This window comes from Rhinoraja longicauda, chromosome 15 (assembly GCF_053455715.1).
Source record: "Rhinoraja longicauda isolate Sanriku21f chromosome 15, sRhiLon1.1, whole genome shotgun sequence".
NCBI classification, from domain to species: Eukaryota; Metazoa; Chordata; class Chondrichthyes; order Rajiformes; family Arhynchobatidae; genus Rhinoraja; species Rhinoraja longicauda.
In genome coordinates this window covers 13,265,163-13,286,786 of record NC_135967.1, presented here as the reverse complement: position 1 = coordinate 13,286,786, position 21,624 = coordinate 13,265,163, and the positions used below count along the sequence as shown (strand labels likewise).

General features: G+C 44.5%; 1 protein-coding gene across 2 annotated transcripts in view; it reads left to right on the top strand.

Annotated features, from left to right (window-relative positions):
- Positions 1-7,479: 7,479 nt before the first annotated feature.
- The window catches only part of LOC144600532 (uncharacterized), a 100,479-nt gene continuing 86,334 nt past the window's right edge, over positions 7,480-21,624 (top strand). For both annotated transcript variants that reach the window (XM_078412204.1, XM_078412205.1), the window contains exons 1-2: positions 7,480-7,503; positions 9,850-9,977. In XM_078412204.1, coding sequence (XP_078268330.1) covers positions 7,493-7,503; positions 9,850-9,977 — 139 coding nt within the window. In that variant the 5' untranslated portion in view covers positions 7,480-7,492. The remainder of the gene's footprint in view (positions 7,504-9,849; positions 9,978-21,624) is intronic.

Below are 21,624 nucleotides of genomic sequence, written 5' to 3'. Positions count from 1 at the left end.
TGCTGCTTTACAGCGAATGCAGCGCCGGAGACTCAGGTTCGATCCTGACTACGAGCACCGTCTGTACGGAGTTTGTGCGTTCTCCCCGTGACCTGCGTGGGTTTTCTCCGAGATCTTCGGTTTCCTCCCACACTCCACAGGCGTACAGGTTTGTAGGTTAATTGACTGGGTAAATGTAAAAATGTGTAGGATAGTGTTAATGTGCGGGGATCGCTGGGCGGCACGGACTTGGTGGGCCGAAGGGCCTGTTTCCGCGCTGTATCTCTAAATCTAAATCTAAAAAATCTAATATTCATACCACTGGGCTGTAAGCTGCCCAAGCGAAATATGAGATGCTGTTCCTCCAATTTGCATTTAGCCTCACTCTGACCTCAGGGACATCGTTCCAGTTTCTGATGTAACCATCGCAGTGAGAGACTTTATTCCTTTTTTGATTTAAAAGGATGAAGGAAAACTATTGCCGAGATTTTTATGCTGGAGAATCATTTTACCAAATGATGATTGGCTTCCATGGCTATGTTTGTGGGTGACATGGTGGCGCGGCTGTAGAGTTGCTGCCTTACAGTGCCAGAGACCTGACGGCGATTGTTGTCTGTATGGAATTTGTACACTCTCTCGGTGACCCTGTGGGTCTTTTGCGGGTGTCCCGTTTCCTCCCACACTCCAAAGGCGTGCAGGTTTGTAGGTTAATTGGCTCTGTAAAATTGTAATTTGTCCCTAGTGCGTAGGGATAGTGCTAGTGTATGGGGTGATTGCTGGTCAGCTCAGACTTGGTGGGCCAAATGGCCTGTTTCTGTGCTTTATCTCTGAAATATGTCCAAAATAAAGAGAACTGTGGCCAATTGGAAAGGGCTAGTACAAGCATGATGGGCCAAAAATCCATTTCCTGCCCTTATTCTAAGATTCTAATTCTAGCATTTAAAGAGAATTATTTCCCTTTTCTGGTGGTGGAAACATCATAAATTATTCAATGAATGAACACACTGCTTCTAACTCGAGCAATGCATAATTTACTCTGAAGCCTCTGAAGCAATCTTGGCACTAATTGTGGATGGTGTAAACTTGTTATTCGTTGTCTATGATATTGCAATCAATCCCATAACATGTGAATGGAGATCAGTCGTGACCAAAAACATTGCCCACTGCTTCCAGGCTAGATTGAGCTTCATTGTGGAGTTAAGAAAGAACTTCAATGTAGAACATAGAACAGTACAATGCAGGAATAGGCCCCTTGGCCTACAATGGCCATGCCGAACATGATTCCAGGTGCTGGAGTAACTCAGCAGGTCAGACAGCATCTCTGGGAGACATGGATGGGTGATGTTTCGGATCGGGACCCTTCCACAGACTCCACTCCCTTCTCCACTTTGACTATTGGTGAGGCAGGGAGCTCTCAGAATCAGCAATGACATCACATTATATTTTAAGAAGGCTTTGAAGGGACCCAACCCAAAGTGTCACCTATCCTTGTCCTCTAGAGATACTGCCTAACCCGCTGAGTTAATGCAATGTTTTGATTATTGTTTCTAACATCTTCAGTTCCTTTTTTTCCCTATGGTGTCAAGTTAAAGTAATTTCATCTTCCTGCACACGATCCATAATCCCTCCTTTCCTTACAGACTTTAGAGATACAGTGCGGAAACAGACCCTTCGGCCCACCGAGTCCACGCTGACCAGCGATCACCCCATATACTAACACTATTCTACACGCTAGGAAGAATTTTACAATTTACTGAAGCCAAATTACCTACAAACCTGTGTGCCTTTGGAGTGTGGAAGGAATCTGGAGCTCCGGGAGAAAACCCATGTGGTCAAACTCCATACAGACAGCACCTGTAGTCAGGATCGGTCCCGGGTCTCCGCCGCAGTCAGGGAGCAACTCTACGGGTGCTGCCCCTAATGTTCCTGGCACATCCATGAGCCCATATAAAAGCCTGTTAAATGCCACTGTTATATCTGTTCCATCACTATCCCTGCCAGTGCATTTTAGGCACCCACCACCCTCTGTATGAAAGAATTTCCCCTGCACATCTTCAAAATTTGCCCCTCTTATCTTAATGTTTCTTAATCTGGTACACCTCACAATCTCAGAATCCTAATCTCAAGTGATCTCCAGCCAGGGTAATGTAAGAAAATAACTGCAGATGCTGGTACAAAACGAAGGTATTCACCCATTCCTTCTCTCCTGAGATGCTGCCTGAACTGCTGAGTTACTCCAGCATTTTGTGAATAATCCAGCCAGGGTAATGTTGTTGAGGTTTAGTCACTCCTACGATGCAGGAAATGCAACAGCCTATATGCTGATGGCAATGAATAAATAGGCAGCCAATCTGTTCTAGTGATGTTAATTGTGGGACAAATGTTGGCTGAGGGAATATTCATGACTCCTTAAAATGGAGCAACTCTGTCCCTCCAGCAGGTCCACGGTTTAATGTCTGATTTGAAACGCTGCCCTTCCTCCGCTGAAACATCAGCTTCTGGAAGTCATGGCTCTATGAGTCCTTCCAATACTGTCAAAACAAATATCATTTGGACACGTACATGGATCGGTTCAGAGGGATATTGGCCAAACGCAGGCAGGTGGGACCAGTGTACGTGGGGCATCCTGGTCTGCATGGACAAGTTGGGCCGAAGGGCCTGTTCCTTTGACGTATGACTCTGTGGGCGGCACAGTGGGTGGAGCGATAGTGTTGTTGCTTTCCAACACCAGGGACCCGGTTTGAATCCTGACTATGGGTGCTGTCTACAGAGTTTGTACGTCCTTCCAGTGACCATGTGGTTTCCATGCTGTATCTCTGAAGTCTAAAGATTCTATGATCTATGATCTGTGCTAGTTTTAAAGTTCATAAATATAACAAATAGAATTGGAAGGAATTTTTAAAAATTCTTAACATTCTTGTTGTTTTTAACCCTGGCCTTCCAGAACTCTGGGTTAGAACTTAAAATGTATTTTAAAATTGTCTAAACTTGGATTGTTTCTCTGGAGCATTGGAGGCTGAGGGGAGACCTGATTGAAATATATTACATTATGAAAGGCATAGATAGTGTAGATAATCAGAGCCTTTTTCCCAACATGGAAATGGTAAAGACTAGAGGGCATAGCTTTTAGGTAAGAGAGGCAAAGTTTAAAAGGAGATGTTTAGGGTGTTTTTTATACAGTAGGTGGTGGGTACATGGAACATACTGCCAGGGGTGGTGGTGGTGGAGGCAGCTACTGGAGTCACTGCTACAAAAAGACAGCCAGCATCATCAGAGACCCACACCACCCTGGCCACACTCTAATTTCACTCCTGCCATCGGAAACAAGGTGTATAACCCAGCAACCATCAGGCTATTAAACACCACAACCCTCCAAATAGGCTCCAAACTATGTAGACTTGGGGACATTGTTTTTGATTTAGCCCTTTTGGGGTGCATGGTGGCATAGCGGTAGAGTTGCTGCCTTACAGCGCCAAAGACCCAGGTTCGATCCTGACTACAGGTGCTGTCTGTAAGGAGTTTTGGACATTCTCCCCGAGACCTGCGTGGGTTTTCTCCTGGTGCTTTGCTTTCCTTCCACACTCCAAAGGTGTACAGGTTTATAGGATAATTGACCTGGTAAGATTGTAAATTGTCCCTCGTGTGCAGGATAGTGTGAGTGTGCTGTGATTGCTGGTCGGCGTGGATTTGGTGGGCCGAAGGGCCTGTATCCTCGCTGAATCTCAAAATTAAATTATAATCTAAACTAAACTACTATTTATTTGTCTGTTTTTTTAATATATACTGAACATTTGTTTTTGGTTTATGATGGGATTTACAAAGTACTATCTTTATATATCTATATGTTGTGCTGCTGCAAGTAAGAATATAATTGTTCCAATTTGGGACGTGACGCTTAAACACACTTGCCTCTTGAAACCTGATGTGCAGGTCTTGTTATGGCAAGTGAGTTTTGGGTGTCCAACCAGGAAGAGCGATCTCTGGAGGAGAGTGCGTGGAGTTTTAGCCGCGTCACGAGAGAAGCAACAATCAAGAACGCCTTCAACAATGTATTTTTTCCACTGCGTAAGTAATTGTAGTTGCATAACTTCTTTTCATCCATTTTAAAATGTCAATCAAAAACCTTCAAGTCATTTTTCCCATGGTCAATTGAAAATGAAAAGAGACTTCCATTCCACAGTTTTCATTGAACTCATTAAGGGGCGGCACAGTGGCGCAGCAGTAGAATTGCTGCCTTACAGAGCTTACAGCGCCAGAGACCCGGTGATCCTGGCTACGGGTGCTGTCTATACGGAGTTTGTATGATCTCCCCGTGACCTGCGTGGGTTTTCTCCGAGAACTTTGGTTTCCTCCAACACTCCAAAGACGTACAGGTGCATAGGTTAATTGACTTGGTATAAATGTAAAAATTGTCCCTCGTGTCAGATGGTGTTAATGTGTGGAGATCACTGGTCAGTGCGGACTCTGTGGGCTGGAGGGGCCTGTTTCTGCACTGTATCTCTAAACCAAATTATAAAAATAAACATACTTGTGTTGCATCACAGCTTGGTTTGGGAACAACTCTGTCCAAGACCACAAGGGCAGCACAGTGGCAGAATGATAGAGCTGCTGCCTTACCCACTTAGAGACCCGGGTGAGATCCTAACTACAGAGCCCTTTATAGTGTTTGGGACTAAGACCCATCATTTATTTATTTGCCTCTGTACTGCATAATTTGAGATTTGTAATAGAAAGAAAATCACATGTGGTTAAAATGCACATTGCTTGTTCTGTCTCATTTGCTCTCCTTTATCTCTCTCAATCTCTCTATCACCTCTCTCTCTTTTAGTCTTTATTCCACCTTCCTTCTCCCTCTCTTCATCATTTTCCACAACAATAGCAAGTATTGACCAGGGGAGATACAAGTAACTGCAGATGCTGGAATCTTGAGCAAATTATAAATTGCTGGAAGAGATCAGTGGGCCTGACAGCATCTGTGGAGGGCATCATGGACAGGTAACAAGTGACGTTTCAGGTCAAGTCTGAGGAAGGGTTGTATGTTCATTCCCTCCACAGATGCTGCCTGACCCGTTAGGTTCCTCCAGCACTTTGTGTTTCGCTCAAGTTTTGACCAGTCTATGTTTTGTAGCTTCTTGTTCACTATCTCACTGGCAGTGTAAAGTAATGATTCATCAGTGCAAGTGCTGAATATTTTATGACGTATGATTTATATGATTCCCTTCAAGGGTGTAATCCCCATGCAAGAAACCTTAAAGTTTGTGCTGTTGAAGATGAAATGAATGAGACAGCCTGTCTGATTGTAGGATGCTGTTTTAAAGACAGGCCTGAAGATCCATGCTACCGCAAGACAGTACATGGTAAGTCAAGGTACTGATGGTAGGTAATTTTATGAATGCTTTTAATGTCTTAGTTTAGTTTGGTTTAGAGACTGCATGGAAACAGAGCTTTTTGGCCCACCAAGTCTATGTTGATCGCCAATCACTAGTTTTCTCATCCAATCGATACACACTAGGGGCAATTTACAGAGGCCAATTAACCTACAAACCTGAAGATAGACGCAAAATGCTGGAGTAACTCAACTGATCAAGCAGCATCGCTGGAGAAAAGGAATAGGTGACGTTTCGAGTCGATGATTGACGGGTCTGAAGAAGGGTCTCAAACCAAAAAGCCACCTATTCCTTTTCTCCAGAGATGCTGCCTGATCTGCTGAGTTATGCATTTTGGGTCTATCTTCAATGTAAACCAGAATCTGCAGTTCTTTCCTACACAACCTACAAACCCACACGTCTTTGGGATGTGGGAGGAAACTGGAGCACCCGGAGGAAATCCACATGGTCGCAGGGATAACGTGCAATCTTCACACAGACATTACCTGAGGTCAGGATCGAACCCGGGTATCTGGCGCTGTGAGGTAGCAGCTCTACCACAGATTTGATTTTCCCCATTTGTTCTCAGTAAGGTTAATTTGGATTCTGTTGAAACAATGAACTACAGATGCTGGTTTACAAAAAAAAGATACCAAGTGCCGAAGTAACTCATGGAAGTGCTGCAGCACCTCTGGAGACCATGAATGGGTGATGTTTCGGGTCGGGACACTTTTTCGGACTGATTGTGGGGAGGGGAGTTTGAGAAAGCTGGATGCTGGGAAGGGCAGGACAAAGCATGGCAGGTAATAGGTGAACACAGGCAAAGGGGGAGTTCATAGGCAGGTGGTTGGAAAAGGCCAGAGATGATAAACAGAAGGTGTGAGACAAAAGGACAGAAGAGTTGTGAATTATGAAGCTCGTGGAAAGAATGCAAGTGGAAGGGAGGAGAAATAGGTGTAACTCCAGGTGGGGCACAGGGGAAGGGTGGGGAAAGTAAGGAGGGTGTGGGGGACAAAGGCGAGGGAGAGGGAGGGGAATTGTTTGCGGCTACCTAAAATTGGAGAATTCAATTTTCATACTGTTGGGTTGTAAGCTACCCAAGCAGAATATGAGGTACTGTATGGTTCATGTGGCCTCACTCTGGCAATGGAGTAGGCCCAAGACAGAAAAGTCATTCTGGGGATGGGAAGGGGAGTTAACATGGTTACCATACGAGAGATCCAGTAGGCCTTGAGCGTAAGTGTTCACTGCTTCCTCCGCAACTCCTTGGTTCACTTATCCCTTCCCACCCAAACCGCCCCCTCCCCAGGTACTTACCCCTGCAACTGCAGGAGATGTAACACCTGTTGCTATACCTGCTCCCTCGTCTCCATCCAGGAACCCCAGCAGAACTTCCAGGTGAGACAGAGGTTCACGTGCACCTCCTCTAACCTCATCTACTGCTTCCGGTGTTCCTGATGTGACCTCCTGTGCACTGGTGAGACCAAACATAGACTCGGCAACCGTTTCGCTGAACACTTGCACTCGGTCTGCCACGGCCTACTGAATCTCGCAGTTGCCAATCATTTTAACTCCCCTTCCCATTTCCACACTGACAGGATAAATTTGAAGCCATACATTCCTTTCATTGAAATACGGGACCACGTTTGAATCCTTATTTAAGCCAGTGATGCCCTTGGAAGTCCACGTTTAGAATTTATATATGTAGGAAGGAATTGCAGATGCTGGTTTAAACCGAAGATAGACACAAAAAACTGAAGCAACTCAGCGGGACAGGCAGCATCTCTGGAGAGAAGGAATGGGTGACGTTTAGGGTCAAGACTCTTCTTCAGTCTGTAGAAGGATCTCGACCTTAAACGTCACCCATTCCTTCTTTCCAGAAATGCTGCCTGTCCTGTTGAGTTACTTCAGCTTTTTGTGTCAATCTTTAGAATTTCAGTTCTCCTTTGAGTGAAGTAAACTGGATGCAATCGCAAGTGCAAAAAAAATCAATTCCCAATGAAAAATGGCATTAAAAGATATCTTCACAACGATTTCTGATATTATGTTTCTGCTTTTCAGGAGCAAAGCAAATAGGAACTATTATTGGAGTTGGAATTTTGGCGGTTCTAATTGTAGCAATTTGCCCGCTCCTGTGTTGCCTGATAATGCAAAAGACGTAAGTAGATCTATTTCTTAAATGCTCCTTATTTCATTACATAGTACATAGAAACACTGCAGATCATGAAAATGTTTGATGTTCCCACAGCAGGAACCGATCCAAAGTCTTCTCTTTGTGTAGGAACTGCAGATGCTGGTTTATTATGAAGATAGCCACAAAATGCAGGAGTAACTCAGTAGGTCAGGCAGCATCTTTGGAGAAAAAGGATGAATGATGTTTTGGGTTGGAACCCTTCTCAGTCTGACCCAAAACATCACCCATCTTTTTTCTCTAGAGATGCTGCCTGACCCGCTGAGTTACTCCAGCATTTTATTTTATTTTTTTGCAAACCAGCATCTAGATTCTGCGAATTCTTGTTTCTACATCTTCTCTTTGATGCCCTGGTTTAGGTTTATGGTTAGGTTTATTATTGGTACTGTGAAAAGCTTTGTTTTGTTTAGTTTAGGTTTGAGATACAGCATGGAAACAAGACCTTCGGTCCACTGAGAACACACCAACCTTCGATCACCCATTCACACTAGTTCTATGTCATCCCAATTTTCCCATCCACTCCCCGACACTAGGGGTAATTTACTGCAGCTAATTAACCTACAAATACGCACACTTTAGGATTTTGGAGGAATCCGGACCACCCGGAGGAAACCCATGCGGTCACAGGAAGAACGTGCAAACTCCACACAGGGTCAGGATTGAAGCTGGTCTCTGATGCTATGAAGCAGCAGTTCTACCATTGCGCCATTATGTTGCCCTATTTTTTAAATTAAATTATTTTTTAAAAATATATTTTTTTACAATACAATAAAACGAAACAGAACCCACCACCAGCATCCAATACAAACAAATATACCAAATGAAACTATTATACAACTATATTACAATCCCTATCCAGGATGCATTCAATCCCCTGCGGTGCCCAACGGTCCCGGAAATCCCCCAGGGTGCCCGTGGACAGCGCACAGTCCCTCTCCAACACCATACGGGCACGGACGTAACCCCGGAAAAGGGGTAGGCAGCTGGCTCGGGCAGAGCCCTCTTCCGCCCGGCGCCGCGAGTCGCGGATGGCCAGCTTCAAGAGAGAGCTAGATAGAGCTCTTAAGGATAGCGGAGTCAGGGGGTATGGGGAGAAGGCAGGAACGGGGTACTGATTGAAAATGATCAGCCATGATCACATTGAATGGTGGTGCTGGCTCGAAGGGCCGAATAGCCTACTCCTGCACCTATTGTCTATTGAATGGCGGTGCTGGCTCGAAGGGCCGAATGGCCTCCTGCACCTATTTTCTATATTTTGTATATTTCTATTTGCATGTTGTCCAAACAGATCAGATAATACTTTACATAAATGCAATCGAGTCAAACTCAAGTACAACAGATAGAGCAAAGGGGAAGGTACAGAGAGCAGAATATAGTTGCCAGCATTGTAAAGCTGTTACTCAATGGAAGTCAATATTTTGTCAGAGTTACAATTTTCCTGGCCTGACAACAACTGTGTAGAATGTCAGTGATATCAAGTCAAGTCAAATTTATTTGTCACATACACATACACGATGTGCAGTGAAATGAAAGTGGCAATGCCTGCGGGTTGTGCACACCAGTTTAAAACGCACAGTTCCCGCAGAGCTACGGCGACTGGACTGGACCGCGCCATCATCATATGTTTCTGTGAATTAATTCACAACAGACCCAGACAAGAGGTGAGGAAATATCCTTTGTTAGAGAGCTTTGGCCAAACCAACCTGTTCTTTCTGAACTTAACTGGTCACGCCACAAATTGCACTGACTTTAATTTTTTTGTTGTCTGGAATGCAATCGACTTTCCAGGCACTGCCTGACTAATGTAAGGGTTACGTTTCATGTACTCTTACTGAAGTCAGATTTTACGCAAGTCGGAATCACCATCCCCACTCCCTGCCCAAAATAACTCACTGAGAGTATTGACAGTCTCAGCGGCGCCTGGTTGCGTCCAGGGCACTTTCTGCGGCGCACGTCCTTGTGGGTAAGCACAGCCGCCATTGCCGGCTTGTTTCCATCGTAAACTTGAGTGAACGTACAGTGTTGTGTAAATTACAAACTGCCTTGATTGCACTCAGGGCTGAGCACAGAATCGTTCCCGTAAAGTGCGGGTTTACGTGAAAATTGTCAATTGCATCAATCGGGGAGTGTCTGTATATGCGTTCGAATGAACTGCCTCCCCTACCTCACCACTCCCTCAAATTGATGAATGGTCCCGACCCTAAACGTCATCCATCCTTTCTCATCAGAGATGCTGCCTGATCCGCTGAGTTGCTCCAGCACTTTGTGCCTATTTTTGAAAAATGAGACATTGGGTTGTTTTTGTTCCGACAGCAAGCTGAACCCGCTTTTGCGCAAAAACAAAGCGGTAGAGAATGCCCGGAAGAAGGACGTGGAAGTGGGAGGTTACATCATGACCTTGCTCAAGGAACAGAAAAGGAAAAGGAAAATGCAACAAGAAGGTAATATACCAAAATATAGCTATACGTTACAAGGTGACGTCAGCATTACTTGAGTAAGTAGGGGTGTATGGTTGGGACTGCTAGTACCACTTTGATATACTGATGGCATGATCAGATTTGCAGAAGGTTAGGGATTGCTAGACAGTAAGGTCATGTCCTCCCACCAGCAGTTAGTGAGAAAGTGAAAGAGAGAGAGGGGGAAGGAAGTTAAAGGGGCGGTAGAGTGGCGCTGCGGTAGAGTTGCTGCCTTACAACGCCAGAGACCCGGGTCAAGCAAATTTTGCTTGAGAATTGAAAACACAAGTAGACACAGAAGCTGTATGATATGCTTGCCTTTGCCGGTCAGGGCATTGAGCATACGAGTCTGGAAGTCATGATGCAACTTTATAAGACTTTGGTGAGGCCAGATTTGAAGTATTGCATGCAGTTCTGGCCACCCAGGAAGGAAGTGGAGGGTTTGAAGAAGGTGCAGAAGAGGTTGACCAGAATGTTGCCTGGATTAGAGGGTTCTAACTATGAGGAGAGGTTGGATAGGCTTGGATTATTTTCTCTGGAACATCAGAAGTTGAGGGGAGACCTGATAGTTGTATATAAAATTGCGAGGCATAGCTACGGTAGACAGTCGGAATCTTTCTCCTGAGCTGGAAATGTCAAATACTAGAGAGCACAGGTTTAAGGTGAGAGAGGCAAAGTTTGACGAGATGTGTAGGGCAGGTTTTTTTACACATGGGGTGGTGAGTAGCTTGAATGCGTTGCCAGGGGTGATGGAGGCAGAAATGTTAGTGTCTGTTAGATAGGCACATAGATGTTGGAGGGTGCCTGGAACGCACTGCTTGGGCAGATGGTGGAGGCAGATACAATTGTGTCATTTAAGAAGCATTTAGATGGGCACATAGGTATGCAGGGTATGGAGGGATATGGATCACGTGCAGGCAGATGAAATATTTAACTTGGCATTATGTGCAGGAAAATAACTGCAGCTGCCGATTCGAATTGAAGGTAGACACAAAATGCTGAAGTAACTCAGCGGGTCAGGCAGCATCTCTGGAGAGAAGGAATGTGTGATGTTTCGGGTCGAGACCAGAAACGTCACCCATTCCTTCTCTCCTGAGATGCTGCCAGACCCGCTGAGTTACTCCAGCGTTTTGTGTCTACCTTTAATGGCATTATGCTCAGCACAGACATTGTGGGGCAAAGGAGCCTGTTCCTGTGCTGTACATTTGCTATTTTAGTAGATTCTATGTTCTATTTTATACCTGTATGCTGTCCCATTTTCACTCTGTAGCAGTGAATTTTGTCAAAGTAAAGTTTTTTTAACTTCACTTATCAGTGTGCAAAGTGAAGGGCCATCTCCTAATCTCTTGCTCTAGTCAAGATTCTTTAGTACAGTTGCTTTCTAATGCCTCTGAATCGTCCAAAGCTGTCACTGGAAAAGACTTTATGCGTATAACACTACTGAATATTTCAATACAATGTTTAATACTGTTTGTAAATGTAAATGGCATAATGGTAATATCATTGATATAAAGATCAATACTGATTCTTCTAGCGTAATAGTTTTGTGTGATAAGATTATTATAGAATGGAGATTTAATACTTGCCAGCTGTTTTGGATTCCCCAGTCGTTGGAGAAGGTGCATAAAAGATTTACGAGACTGGTATTGGGGCGAAGAAGCCTTTTCTGTTTGTGTGTTTATTGTGATTCCCTTGGGAAGGGCAGTGTGATTTTCCACAACCAGTCACTAGGAGAGAGTTCAACTTCTTGTCATTCTCTGGATGAAAATGGTTCTTCTCATTCGCAAATCACTCTAATTAGTGGCAATTTATCATCTCCGGATCTGGTCTTGCAACATTTAACCCATCCAAACATCCACAAGGTGGGGCCTTGCCAAAGTTCATGTTGACAGCATCTACTACCCTGCCCTCGTCAGTCCTCTTGGTCATTCTTTCAAAATAAAAGCTCAGTGAAATCTGCAAGTTATGATTCTGCACACACAAGGTATTGCTGTTCTGTGGGAGCTTTCTGTGCATAAATTGGCATCTGTATTTCTTAGAGGCTCACATAGCACAGAAATGGGCCCTTTAGCTCAACTTGCCCATGCTAACCATGATGCCTCAGCTACACTGGCCCCACCTGCCCTGTTTGACCCATATCCTTCTAAGCATAAGTCATAGGAGCAGAATTAGTCCATTTGACCAATCGCGTCTACTTCACCATTCAGTTATGGCTGATCTGTCATTTCAGCTCAATCCCAATCTCCTGCCTTCTTATAACCTTTGACAACCTTACTAATCAAGAACCTGCCAATCTCCGCTTTATAAATACCCAGTGACAGCCTCCACAGCCACCTGTGGCAATGAAATCCATCGATTCACCATCCTCTAGCAAAATAAGTTCCTCCTCATCCCTTTTCTGTTACTTACAGCATCTGGTCCTGTCTGTTCCTACAACATCTTAATGTCCATCAGGTGGAACCTTGTCAAGCCTTGCCAAATCATGAGGGGAATAGGTAGAGTAAATGTAGACTCTTTTACCAAGGGTAGGGGAATCAAGAACCACTGGTTTATGGTGAGAAGGGAAGGATTAAATTGGAACTTGAGAGACATCTTTTTCACTCAGAGGGTGGTGGGTATATGGAACAAGCTGCCAGAGGACGTAGTTAAGGCAGGCACCATAAAAATATTTAAAAGGCATTTGGACAGGTACATGGATAGGAAAGGTTTAGAGGGATATGGGGCAAACGCGGGCAGGTAGGACCCGTGTAGATGGGGCATTATGGTCGGCATGAACAAGTTATGTTGAAGGGCCAGTTTCCATGTTGTGTGACTCAAAGTCTCTAAGTACATGTAGATAACATCTACTACCTTACCCTCATCAATCCTCTTGATCATCTCTTCCCAAAAAAAGATCAATGAAATTTGTCAGGCATGACTTCCGAAGTACAAAGTGCTGTGTTTGTGGGAACTGTCCGTGCACAGATTAGCATCTGTATTTCTTCAACATGACACAACTGTACTTCAAAAAGTAGCTAATCGTCTGTGAAATGTGAGACTTGAAATGCATGTTTATTTTAATTTACGTATCTATCCACATCTGGCACATGTGTTTTATTCAGAATCATCAGTGGAATAAAGTCGGAACGACAAATACCGTTAATGGGAAATCAGTTGATGTGATCCATACAACTAGTATCAGAAGTAGGGTCCCGATCTGAAATGTCACCTATCCTTTTCAGAGTCATAGAGTGATGCAGCGTGGAAACAGCCCCATCAACTCAACTTGGCCATGCCGACCAACTTGTCCCATCTACACTAGTCCCACCTGCCTGTATTTTGCCCATGTTCCTCGACACCTATCATATCCATATACCTGTCTAAATGTTTTTTAACATAACAATAGTACCTGCCTCAACTACCTCCTCCGGCAGCTCGTTCCATACACCCACCACCCTTTGTGTAAAAAAAGTTATCCCTCGGGTTCCTATTAAATCTTTCCCCCCTCACCTTAAACCTATGTCCTCCAGTTCTTGATTCACCTACATTGGGCAAAAGACTCTGTGTGTTTACCCGGTCTTTTCCTCGAGGTTTTGTGCGCCTCTGTAAGATCAATCTTCATTCTCCTTTTCTCTCGATATACCGCCTGACCCGCTGTGTTATTCCAGCACTGTGCCTATCTTTGGAATAAACCAGCATCTGTAGGTACGTGAAGAGGAAAAAAATAGTCAAGGCAAATGTGGGTCCCTTGAAGACAGAAGCAGGGGAATTTATTATGGGGAACAAAGAAATGGCAGATGAGTTAAACCGTTATTTTGGATCTGTCTTCACTGAGGAAGATACACACAATCTCCCAAATGTTCTAGGGGCCGGAGAACCTAGGGTGATGGAGGAACTGAAGGAAATCCACATTAGGCAGGAAATGGTTTTGGGTAGACTGATGGGACTGAAGGCTGATAAATCCCCAGGGCCTGATGGTCTGCATCCCAGGGTACTTAAGGAGGTGGCTCTAGAAATAGTGGAAGCATTGGAGATCATTTTTCAATGTTCTATAGATTCAGGATCAGTTCCTGTGGATTGGAGGATAGCAAATGTTATCCCACTTTTTAAGAAAGGAGGGAGAGAGAAAACGGGTAATTATAGACCAGTTAGTCTGACATCAGTGGTGGGGAAGATGCTGGAGTCAATTATAAAAGACGAAATTGCTGAGCATTTGGATAGCAGTAACGGGATCATTCCGAGTCAGCATGGATTTACGAAGGGGAAATCATGCTTGACAAATCTACTGGAATTTTTTGAGGATATAACTAGGAAAATTGACAGGGGAGAGTCAGTGGATGTGGTGTACCTCGACTTTCAGAAAGCCTTCGACAAGGTCCCACATAAGAGATTAGTGGGCAAAATTAGGGCACATGGTATTGGGGGTAGGGTATTGACATGGATAGAAAATTGGTTGACAGACAGAAAGCAAAGAGTGGGGATAAATGGGTCCCTTTCGGAATGGCAGGCAGTGACCAGTGGGGTACCGCAAGGTTTGGTGCTGGGACCCCAGCTATTTACGATATACATTAATGACTTAGACGAAGGGATTAAAAGTACCATTAGCAAATTTGCAGATGATACTAAGCTGGGGGGTAGTGTGAATTGTGAGGAAGATGCAATAAGGCTGCAGGGTGACTTGGATAGGTTGTGTGAGTGGGCGGATACATGGCAGATGCAGTTTAATGTAAATAAGTGTGAGGTTATTCACTTTGGAAGTAAGAATAGAAAGGCAGATTATTATCTGAATGGTGTCAAGTTAGGAGGAGGGGGAGTTCAACGAGATCTGGGTGTCCTAGTGCATCAGTCAATGAAAGGAAGCATGCAGGTACAGCAGGCAGTGAAGAAAGCCAATGGAATGTTGGCCTTCGTAACAAGAGGAGTTGAGTATAGGAGCAAAGAGGTCCTTCTACAGTTGTACCAGGCCCTGGTGAGACCGCACCTGGAGTACTGTGTGCAGTTTTGGTCTCCAAATTTGAGGAAGGATATTCTTGCTATGGAGGGCGTGCAGCGTAGGTTTACTAGGTTAATTCCCGGAATGGCGGGACTGTCGTATGTTGAAAGGTTGGAGCGATTGGGCTTGTATACACAGGAATTTAGAAGGATGAGGGGGGATCTTATTGAAACATATAAGATAATTAGGTGATTGGACACATTAGAGGCAGGAAACATGTTCCCAATGTTGGGGGAGTCCAGAACAAGGGGCCACAGTTTAAGAATAAGGGGTAGGCCATTTAGAACGGAGATGAGGAAGAACTTTTTCAGTCAGAGAGTGGTGAAGGTGTGGAATTCTCTGCCTCAGAAGGCAGTGGAGGCCAGTTCGTTGGATGCTTTCAAGAGAGAGCTGGATAGAGCTCTTAAGGATAGCGGAGTGAGGGGGTATGGGGAGAAGGCAGGAACGGGGTACTGATTGAGAGTGATCAGCCATGATCGCATTGAATGGCGGTGCTGGCTCGAAGGGCTGAATGGCCTACTCCTGCACCTATTGTCTATTGTCTATTGTTCTTTGTTTCTATTGTATCGGCTTTGGTTTTATTAGAGCAAAAAACAGTGATGGAGTAACTCAGTAGGTCAGGCAACATCTGTGGAGAGAATGAACAGATGTCGTTTCGGGTCAGGACCCTTCGTAAGACTGGTGATCCTGAATCATCGTCTGTACATCTTGCTTCACAGATACTGCTTGATCTGCTGAGTTGCTCCAGCACTTTGTAATTCCAGCATCTGCAGTTCCTGTGTCTCTGCTGGTCAATACTTGCCATTCGTGTGGAAAATGGTGAAGAGGTCGAGAGAGCAGGAAGGTGGGGTGAAGACTACAAGAGATAGATAGAGAGCATGGAAAAGATAGGTAGGGAGATAGATAGAACGAGAGTGAGATAGATAGCAAGAACAATAGGTAGCGAGATAGATAGATAGATAGATAGAGAGAGAGCGAGATAGAGAAAGATGGAGAGTGAGAGGTAGTGAGAGAGCGAGAACTGGAGAGAGAGTGAAAGATAGTGAGAGAATGAGAGAGATAGTGAGAGGGACTGTTTTTTCTTCAATATTCCAGCAGCTGCAGTCACGTGCTTCTCTTTGTTTTGATTACATTTTGGTCGAAATAAACTGGTTTGATTCTTTTTTAAAAGAATGAAAACTTTTTATTGAAAGCCATAAATAGATCACAGCCCAAGATCCATGATCTACAACTAATTCAACTTCCTCTGTGAATAACACAAAATGCTGGAGTAACTCAGCGGGTCAGGCAGCATCTCTGGAGCAGATGGATAAAAACCTTCTCCAGATGAGCGGCACGGTGGCACAGCGGTAGAGTTGCTGCCTTACAGCGAATTCAGTGCCGGTGACCCGGGTTCGATCCCGACCACGGATGCTGTCTGTACGGAGTTTGTACGTTCTCCCCATGACCTGCCTGGGTTTTCTCTGAGCTCTTCGGTTTCCTCCCACACTCCAAAGACGTACAGGTTTACAGGTTAATTGGCTCGGTAAATGTAAAAATTGTCCGTAGTGGGTGTAGGTTAGTGTTAATGTGCGGGGATCGCTGGTCAGCGTGGACCTGATGGGCGAAAAGGCCTGTTTCAGCGCTGTGTCTCTTAACTATACTAAACCCTTCTCCGTGTTCTCCAGAGATGCTGCCTGGCCTGCTGTCTGTACCGAGTTTGCACGTTCTCCCTGTGCTCCGGTTTCCTCCCGCATCCCAAACATGTGGGTTTGTGGGTTAATTGACTTCTGTAAATTGTCCCTATGTGTGTTAAGATACAACTAGTGTACGGGGTGATCGCTGGTTTTGGATTCGGTAGGCTGAAGGGCCTGTGTCCACTCTGAATCTCTAAACAAAACGATATATAAACGCTATCATTGGAAGCTAAAATTGTTATTTTTTTATTATTCCTAGATGAAGCCAAACTCATCAATAATGAAGATCAATAAGCAGATATTTTGTGTGGAACATCCAGTTCGTAAATTGCAGGAAGGCTCTGGCTAATTGACAATGTCTATTTAAAATAAGACAGATTATTTTATTGGAAATAAATTGTAAGAAATATATATCTTGCGGGGGGAAGTGGATGAGGGAGCTTAAAATAAACCATTTACAACTTCTGAATAATGTAATTTACCCCTCAGGTTCCCATAAAATCTTTCCCTCCTCACCTTAAACCTATCTCCCCGGTTCTCGATTCCTCTACTCCGCGCAAAAGACTGTGTTTACCTGACCTATTCCTCTCGTAATTTTGTACACCTCTATAAGATTATCCCTCATCCTCCTGCACACCAAGGAACAGAGTCTTAGCCTGCTCAACCTCTCCCAACAGCTCAGTCCCTTGAGTCCTGGCAATATCCCAGCAAATCTTCTCTGAGCCCTTTCAAGCTTGACAACATGGTGACCAAAAGTGAACACAATACTCGAAAGTGGGTTCCAGGGTCTCACATGGTTGAGCGCAGATTGGTCTTGAAGTTGACAATTGAAAGGCTTGTCCTCTTGTATGCTTTGGTGAACAAAACCATTATTTCTGAGCATGAACAAACATTAAAGTCATCTGCAGGCTACAGCTTAGCCCACAATGTTTGTGCCGAACATGATGCCAAGTTAAAATGATCTCATCTGCCTGTATCCCTCTAATCCCTGCACTTCCATGTGCCTGTCCAAAAGCCTCTTAAACATCACTATCATATCTGCCTCCACTACCATCCCTAGCAGTGTGTTCAAGACCCCATCACTCTGTGTAAAAAAACTTTCCCCACACATCTCCATTAAACTTTTTCCCTCTCACCATGTAGCTATGCTCTCTAGTGTTGGACCTTTCCACCCTGAGAAAAAAGGTTCTGACTGTTTACCCTATCTACGCCTGTCATCATTTTGTATACTTCTACCAAGTCTCCCCTCAACCTCTGACATTCCAGAGAAAACAATGCAAGTCTGCCAAACCTCTCCCTGTGGCTGAAACCCTCTAATCCAGGCAGCATTCTGGACCTAATCCTCTGCACCTCGACAAAGGCTTCACATATTTCCTGTAATTAGGAGACCAGAACTGCACGCAGTACTCTAAATGCGGCCTAATCAAGGTTTCATAAAGCTGCAACGTGACTTCCTGACTCTTGTATTCAAAGCCTCGACCGATGAAAGCGAGCATATCATACACCATCCTTACCACTCTATCTACTTGTATTGCCACATTTATTATTGTCATGAGTATTGAGATACAGTAAATAACTTTGTTCATGTGCTATGTTAGTCGAAGCATACCTGATATGAGTCCAATGAAACCATACACAAGTGCAGCAGTTAATACAAAGAGAAAAATAAACAGCGACAAACATTGTTTTAAAGCTACGGAGAAAGTGCAGATAATAAAGTGCAAGGGACTCGATGAGGTAGGTTGGGGATCGAGCCTACACCCTTAGCTTATGGGTGCAGCAAACAATAGTAAAGTGGCTAAAATCTGAATTGTTCATTGTGGTAGACTGGGCAATCATAAGGACTGGAGGGTTGATGAGTTATGGTGTGACAAGAACACGATAGCACATTACATGGGAGCATTGGATATGACATTGGCCCGATGGAGTTATAGCTACATTTGAGCTGACTCTCTCGTAAAGAAGTTCTAAGAAAAAAAAGGTTTACTGACTCCCAATATTTACTCACAAAATGCTGGAGTAACTCAACAGGTCAGGCAGCATCTCGGGAGAGAAGGAATGGGTGACGTTTCGGGTCGAGACCCTTCTTCAGACTTTTTACTGTGTGGTGTGTATGTTGATGTGTTTGTGTATACATGTGTGTGTGGAGTGAATTTGTGTGCATGCATGTGTGTGTGTGCATGCATGTGTGCGTGTGTGTGTGTGCATGCATGTGTGCGTGTGTGTCAGCGTACACAGTACTTCAGATCACCAGCAGAGTGCAGTCGGAGACTGCAGAATGTATTTGCAACGATAAACTCAAAAAGAATGCTTCGATGCTCACTGGCTCTAGAACGGCCCAAAGCAATGCACTCAATTCTTTTTCATTTTCTTATTCACTTGCATAAACAAGAAAGAATCTCCTTTGTATTGTCAACACTTCCACACCCTTGTAATCCTCAGTCCTCAAAATTATCTCCCGATTTCTTTCTGTGGCAATAATCTTAAACCGATGCCCGCGGTTTCCAGCAGCCTGGCCAGCCTTTCATTGAAGAGCATCACAAGATTTGCAATGATATAACCGTTCCTTTATCATTGCTCACTGTAAACACTGGAACTCCCTGCCCAAGCGCACTGTGGGAGTACCTCATCAATCAGCCTGCACTGTTTCCTGAAGCTGGCTCATCATCACCTTCTCAAAGGCAACTAGGGAGGGCTAGAAGCATTCGCAGAGCCAGTCCTGTTTACCATATCATGAGTAAACAAAGAAAAGAAGGAAATGAAAACCAACGGAGGTTTATTTTAGAGATGCAGCATGGAACCAGCCCCTTCGGCCACCTAGCCCATGCTGTCCATCAATCACCTGTTCACACTAGTACTGCCTTATCCTGCATTCTCATCTGCTCCCTACACCCTAGGGCCAATTTATAGACACCTTATGAACCTACAAACCCACACGTCCTTGGGATTATACTTTAGATTTTAAAGATACAGCGCGAACACAGGCCCTTTGACCCACTGAGTCCGCACTGACCAGTGATCACACCATACACCAGCACTATTCTATGCACAATTTACAATTTTTTTAACTGAAGCCAATTAACCTACAGTCCTGTACATCTTTGGAGTATGGAGAAAACCAGAGCACCCAGAGAAAACCCACGTGGTCACAGGGAGAACGTGCAAACTCCACACAGACAGCACCCATAGTCAGGATCGAACCTGGGACTCTGGCGCTGGAAGGTCTACTTGCCTGTTGCTTCTTTTGTTTGGCGATGACAGATTGGTCATAATATTGACACAAAGGAACCAGAAGCTTTCAATCATTTTCAATTCAACGGTGCAAAGCTGATTGGGGATGTACTTCACCACACTTCCTGAAGCCGTTAACCAGCTCCTTTGCCTTTGTGACATTGCTGACTCTGGTGCCGTGAGGCAGCAGCTCTACCATCTGCGTCACTGTGCCACCCCACTGTGAGCAAGGTAAAATAGATAAATGGAAATCCTACAGTCAAAGAGTGATGCAGCACAGAAACAGGCCCTTTGGCCCATCAATTCCATGCCAACCAACGAGCAGCCATTTATATTGGGCAGCACAGTAGACCTGTTGCCTCACAACACCAGAGACCTGGTTTGATCCCGACCTCAACAGCTGTTTGTACTTCGCTTTCCTCCCACATCCCAAAGATGTGTATGTTTGTAGGTTAATTCAAGTCAAGTCAAGTTTATTTGTCACATACACATACACGATGTGCAGTAAAATGAAAGTGGCAATGCCTGCGGATTGTGCAAAAAAGGAATTACAGTTACAGCACATAAATTAAAGTTAATACAGAGAAGACAAAATTTAGTCTCTGGAGTTATAAAAGTTAACAGTCCTGATGACCTGTGGGAAGAAACTCCGTCACATCCTCTCCGTTTTCACAGCGTGACAGCAGAGGCGCTTGCCTGACTGTAGCAGCTGGAACATTCCGTTGCTGGGGTGGCAGGGGTCCCTCATAATCTTGCTTGCTCTCGATCTACACATCCTGATGTATAGGTCCTGCAGGAGGGTGAGTGTATCATATCATATATCATCATATATATACAGCCGGAAACAGGCCTTTTCGGCCCACCAAGTCCTTGCCGCCCAGCAATCCCCGTACATTAATACTATCCTACACCCACTAGGGACAATTTTTACATTTACCCAGCCAATTAACCTACATACCTGTACGTCTTTGGAGTGTAGTTCCCATGGTGCGTTCTGTCGAACGCATTACTCTCTGCAGGGCCTTCCTGTCCTGGGCAGAGCTGTTCCCAAACCAGACTGTAATGTTGCTGGACAGGATGCTCTCTACAGCCCCAGAGTAGAAGCATTGAAGGATCCTCAGAGACACTGAATTTCCTCAGCTGACAAAGGTGGTAAAGGCGCTGCTTTGCCTTACCCATCAGTGCGGCAATGTGCATGCCCATGTCAGATCCTCTTTGATGAGGACTCCTAGGTATTTAAAACTGCTCACCCTATCCACAATAGACCCATTTATTTCCAGTGGCGTGTACGTCCTTGGATGTTGAGCCCTTCTAAAGTCCTAAATTGGCTTCTGTAAATTGCCCCTTGTGTGTACAGAGTTTATAAAGCTTGTGTGTTGTAATGTATTCATGCATATTCATGTGCCATGTTAATAAGTGGGCGTTCCTTGAGCTAGGAATGCTGGGTAAATAAAGGCTGGTGTGATTCAGGCAACTAACGTGTGAGTGTACTTTATCTTTATGCCGTGTTGAACATAACAAAATTGGCGACGAGGACGGGATTGTGGAGGAGACTGAGTTTGTTTTGCATAGCTTTTGTACTGCTAAGTTTTAGGTGCTTTGCTACACCAGAACAGGCAGGAAGTCTGAGCTTGTGCAAGGAAAAAAACTCTCCTCATCCCTTTGTTTAAAAAAAAAAGAGAGGGACAAAATGGCGGCATCCACGGGCAATATCGGAAGCCTGGGCATCTTTGACAAAAGTAGAGAGCCGTTC